Consider the following 5,945-nt stretch of genomic DNA (forward strand, 5'->3'; position numbering starts at 1 on the left):
AGGGCCTTTGTCACAGGTGTTGAATTCTGACACTAGCTCTGAGGGAGAAAATCATGTGGTGTTAAGTTGCAATACTCTTGCCTGCACCCCTTTTCATTTGATTGGTGGGTTAAATAACATTATTTTAAAAATCATTTACTTAATACTCATCCTAAAAACCACCCAAACACTAAATATGCACATTTATACTAAGCGTGTATATGTGTGTGTACATACACGCAGAAACCACGAGGTAGTTTAGATCACCATGAAAAAATCAATACTTTCCCTAATTCTCTTCCACAGAGTGGTAACCAGTGACTGCACGATAGCTAATTAAAATTATTGGTTAAATGAAAACCAAAAAATTCCAGGAGAATATAACATTTACAAGTAAATAGTAAATACAACTGTATTTTAATTTCTTGGTCTCGGAAAACTAGGCTGTGACTGCTTTAAATTAATGGTCCAAGTTATATGTATTTCCTTTAATACAGAAGGACATAGCCTTCCGGTATCTATACAACTTACTAAGTAGTCTCAATAGATTCTATTTTACAACTTGCTTTACTCTCCATGCTTTTGTGGAAGATTCAATACAATCTCTATGTACATATTTTAAACATTATTTCTGAACTACATTTGGAATTCCTTAAATAAAAAAATAATCACCATTCTCCACCTTCTTGGGAAAGTGCCAGACTAACCCCTGACCAGAACTGCTGCTCTCTAGCATCTGGAGAAATCCCTATTCCCACACCACCCCCAGGCCAAAAATGTGCGATGAATTCAAACTACATGGGAAAAAGCAACATCTATTGTTCTTAGAGTCTGACTGTCTTCCCTACAGCAAGAAAAGTCTCTTTATATGTATGCCAGTGCTGTTTTAAGTTGCCAGGGAAATAGGGCTCTCTCTAGCCAGAGCAGGAAAATCTTCGGGGTCATCTGGGTTTGGAGCAACGTCTTGTGTCACCACTTCTGCTCTGGGTCCATAGTTTTCTGCCCTTCTGATCCTTCCCCGGCCTCCCCGGGTGCCATCTCTGGCTCCGCGCCCGGGACGAGGGAGGTTACCAAAATTAATCTCCAGCTGGGATGTGATGTCATTGGCCGCTTTCCGGAAAACATGGGCATCATCCTCGTAGTCATCCTTTACCAAATCATCTCTGTATTTAGACTTGTGTATCACCACTGCTTTGGAAGGGACAGTGGACTCAGGTTTCCGGATGTTAAATTCAGGCTTTGGTCTGGTCTGTTCTTGAAGATTCTTCCACTCATCTAGGGTCATCTCTTGAACTTGAGTTTCTTCTTCTACATCCAACTCAGGAACTTTGGCTGGAGATTCCTCCTCCAGGGGGCGCAGGGACTCCTCCACCACTGTGGTCTCTTCCATGGGGGCAGTCGGGTCCATGTCACTGGTATCTTTACCTGATCCCCGGGTGCGAACTCCATATCCACCCATGTTGTCTTCAGTTCTGATTGCTATTTTATCATTCCCACTGTATCTCTCAAATTCTCGTTTCCCTCTCTGGTCAAAACCGTCAAAAGCTCTGTTCCCAGGACTACCTCTGCCTCTGCTTCGCATGCCCCCTCTTGGGCCTCCACGTCCTCTCAGTGGTCTGTCTCGATCAAACCTGTCAACTGGTTTTTCATCTGTAAACTTCTCAGGTGTAAAGTCTGCCTGCCTCTCCGTCTCATAGGGTCGATATTCCCTGTAGGATCTCCGCTCTGCTCTATCAAGCGTCACCTCTGTCCCCCGGCTCTCACTCCATCCTTGCTGCTCGCCTCTTCTGGAAGTTCGCTTCTGGCCGGGCGGCTGAGGGCCGCCCCCTGGGCTGTCTGGCTGCTGCGCGCCGGGGGCCGGGAGGCTCTTGCGCTCCTTCTGAGACTCCCTCCGGCCGCCGCCCGCGCCGGGTCTGTGGCCCGAGGCCCCAGCTGGGCTCCTGCCGCCGCGGTTGCCGGCCCCGGCCGCCGCCCCCGCCGCTTCGTCGCGCCTCTTGCGCTGCAGCTGCTGCTGGCGTCGGCGCTCGGCCTCGCGCAGGATGTCGAACGGGTCCGACTCGTCGTCTAGCAGCTGGTGGAAGCGGTTGGCCACGACGCAGCCGAAACTCTCCTGCATCGCGGCGCCTGCGGCGGCCGCGGCCACAGGACTCCCCAGAGCGCCCTTCATGCCGCCGCGGCCACTGCGGGCCCGCCGCGGGCGGTCCACGCGAGCGAGTCTCACCGAAGCCGGCAGCGAGGACCCATCCTACCCGCAGCTACATCCCTCCCCGCCCAGCCCAGTCCCCCATAATGGTTTTATAGTGAAGGCAAATGGTTTTTTTTTAAAATTAATTAATTAATTAATTTATTTTTGGCTGTGTTGGGTCTTAGTTTCTGTGCGAGGTCTTTCTCTAGTTGCGGCGAGTGGGGGCCACTCCTCATCGCAGTGCGCGGGCCTCTCACTGTCGCGGCCTCTCTTGTTGCGGAGCACAGGCTCCAGACGCGCAGGCTCAGTAGTTGTGGCTCACGGGCCTAGTTGCTCCGCGGCATGTGGGATCTTCCCAGACCAGGGCTCGAACCCGTGTCCCCTGCATTGGCAGGCACATTCTCAACCACCGCGCCACCACGGAAGCCCCAAGGCAAATGGTTTTTATTCCAGTGCCAGGGCAACTGTTTTCTCTCTGTAGCTCACAGTTAGGAGCATATTTAACAGTACTTTAAGAAAGCCAGATTTTACCAGCATCATTAGAATATTTGATTCTTATCCATCTTTCCTCATCCATCACTCAGATAGGAACTACTTTTTTTTTTTTCCAAGAGAAAGAAAGAAAGAGAGGGAGAGAGGGTGAGAGGGAAAAGGAAAAAGGTGGGGGAGGAAATCCAGTGGGGAAAAAGGAGACTTGGGGCTGGGGAGGGGAGTAATATAATATTTCATATTCTAGGAAAAGAAAATGCTGCTGTTGACGTTTTAGGTGGTCATGTTATGCAAAATAACCCCAAGAAAACAGTGGAAAATTGAAGGGGTCAGACACACTTGGCTTCTAGTCCTGGCTTCAGCACTCACTAGGCTGTGATGCCAAATATCACTGAGAAAACGTCTTAATCTTTCTAACCCTTGGTTTCTTCATATGTAAACTAGGCAGAGTAATAGAGCCACCTTGCAGAATATGATAGTGCCTGTAAAGCATGTAGCCTAGCACATGGTAGGTGCATAATCAACCTTAGGTTGGGGGCCCCTGGGTTCTTGAGCTCAGTGATCTATTTCATTTGCTGAAGGTTGCTTTGTAAGTGTTTTTATAACAGAGTCTTTAAAAAGAGTCTCCATACTGCCAAGTTTATGCTAGGATTTAAGCTGCAATTTCATGGTGACTAGCTCTAGAACAGGGATCCCAACCCCCAGGCCACAGACCAGTAGCAGTCCATGGCCTGTTAGGAACCGGGCCACACAGCAGGAGGTGAGTGACGGGTGAGCAAGCGAAGCTTCGTCTGTATTTACAGCCGCTCCCCATCGCTCACATTGCCACCTGAGTCCCGCCTCCTGTCAGATCAGCAGCGGCATTAGATTCTCATACGAGCACGAACCCTACTGTGAACTGCACCTGTGAGGGATCTGGGTTGCTCGCTCCTTATGAGAATCTAACGCCTGATGATCTGAGGCGGAGCTGAGGCTGTGATGCTAGCACTGGGGAACGGCTGCAAATACAGATTATCATTAGCAGATAGGTTTGACTGCACAGAGACTATAATAAATCAGTTGCTTGCAGACTCATATCAAAACCCTATCAGTGAGTGGCAAATGACAATTAAGCTGCATCTTACGGAGTAGACTGGACATAAGCAACACACTTCGGGTGTCACTGTCTCCCATCACCCCCAGATGGGACCATCTAGTTGCAGGAAAACAAGCTCAGGGCTCCCACTGATTCTGCATTATGGTGAGTTGTATAATTATTTCATTATATATTACAATGTAATAATAATAGAAATAAAGTGCACAATAAATGTAATACACTTGAATTATCCCGAAACCATCTCCCCCACCCCCAGTCCGTGGAAAAATTGTCTTCCACGAAACTGGTCCCTGGTGCCAAAAATGTTGGGGACTGCTGCTCTAGAAGGTTCAATGATAAAATTGGTCTCTCACTGAAAATGGAATTAGGTAACAGCAAAACAGCTCTGGTACAGATTTTCTTTGTGAATAGTGCCTCTGAGCTCCAGAGTTGAAACTTGGTTGGCATCTGCATATGGATATGTCAGACATCTCAAACTCTATCCAAAATGAAGCACTTGCTTATCCATCCATGAATCTGTTTCTCTTCAGGCTTTCCCATCTCAGTGCCTTTGTGCATCCAGCTGCTCAAGCCAGAAACCTGAGTCATTTCCAAATCCCTTCATCCCTCACTCCTTTTTTTTTTTTAATTTAAAAAAATATTTATTTATTTATTTATTTTTGGCTGCGTTGGGTCTTCATTGCTGCGCGTGGGCTTTCTCTCGTTGCGGCGAGCAAGGGCTACTCTTCGTTGCGGTGCGCGGGCTTCTCATTGCGGTGGCTTCTCTTGTTGTGGAGCGTGGGCTCTAAGCGTGCGGGCTTCAGTAGTTGTTGCTCGCAGGCTCTAGAGCACAGGTTCAGTAGCTGTGGCGCACGGGCTTAGTTGCTCCGCGGCATGTGGGATCTTCCCAGATCAGGGCTCGAACCCAAGTCCCCTGCATTGGCAGGCAAATTCTTAACCACTGCTCCCCCAGGGAAGTCCCCATCCCTCACTTCTTAATACAGTTCATCTCCAAGTGCTATTTAAAACTCCTTCAAATATATCTTCAATCTGTGTACTAACCCCAGTCTCTACTGCCATCACCCTAAACCAAATCATCATTTTAAAAACGTGGATTACTGCAATAGCTCTCCAAATAATCTCTCCACTTCTACTCTTATTTCCCTCCAATCCATTGGATCTTGTCATCTTCTTGCTCCAAAGCCTTGGTGGATTCCCTTTGCACATAGGATAAAAACAAAATCTTTAACATGACTTATAAAGCCCTGAGTGATGTGTCGCATGCCTAACTTTTCAGCCTTATCCATCAATATTCCCTCCCTTACTCCATTAGATTAATATGGGAACTCAATTTTCCCAGTGTGAGAATTTAGCATCAGTAATGTGGTACACTTGAGAAGACTTTACAAAGATCTCAAGCATTAATTAGGTCATTTGAGAAGAGAATGACATAGGACCAAGAGGTTTGGCATATTCTCTGAAAGATGCATTCTGGCAAAATTTTGTTATAATCTTGGAATGAAGCTACAAATAAGAACAGAATAAAGTTAACTTGTCCTAGTTACAGACTACTGTGTGTCCTAGCAGGAAGATTAAAAAACATGTAGAACACATGCCCTCATGGTATACACCCTTGTTAGGAAGATTAAATCATGCATACATACAATACTAGGCAGAAAACAATCAACTTTGTCACCACAATCAGAGTCATCCATAAGGCTTGAAAAGATAATGGAGACAACTGGATTTTGAAGGAAGCATGGGAATAACATTGATGGAAGAGAATCAAGAGGATATATCAGATGTATGAAAAAATAGACTGGTAGGAATGAATGTTCCAGGTAGAGGAGCAATAAGGAGGCTATAGGAGAGAGGCATCATGATATAAAGAGAGAAGAATCAAATAGAAGTTTCCTTTATTTAAATTGAAGTGTAATTGACTTACAATATTGTGTTAGTTTCAGGTATACAGCAAAGTGATTCAGTATTTCTACAGATTATATTCCATTATATGTTGTTACAAGATAATGGTATAAGTCCCTGTATTATACAGTGTATTCCTGTTGCTTATCTATATGATATATAGTAGTTTGTATCTGTTACTCCCATACCCCTAATTTGTCCCTCCCTGTTCCCTCTCCCCTTTGGTAACCACAAGTTTGTTTGCTGTATCTGTGAATCTATTTCTGTTTTGCATATACATCCATTCATTGTATT

General features: G+C 45.9%; 1 protein-coding gene across 1 annotated transcript; it reads right to left on the reverse strand.

The window, feature by feature from the left end:
- Positions 1–858: 858 nt before the first annotated feature.
- On the reverse strand, positions 859–2,233 carry LOC118897092 (intracellular hyaluronan-binding protein 4-like). Its single transcript, XM_036855910.1, has one exon. The coding sequence runs from the start codon at positions 2,144–2,146 to the stop codon at positions 866–868; it is 1,281 nt and encodes a 426-aa protein (XP_036711805.1). The 5' UTR covers positions 2,147–2,233; the 3' UTR covers positions 859–865.
- Positions 2,234–5,945: the final 3,712 nt, after the last annotated feature.

The sequence above is a fragment of the Balaenoptera musculus genome, chromosome 6, assembly GCF_009873245.2.
Source record: "Balaenoptera musculus isolate JJ_BM4_2016_0621 chromosome 6, mBalMus1.pri.v3, whole genome shotgun sequence".
NCBI lineage: Eukaryota > Metazoa > Chordata > Mammalia > Artiodactyla > Balaenopteridae > Balaenoptera > Balaenoptera musculus.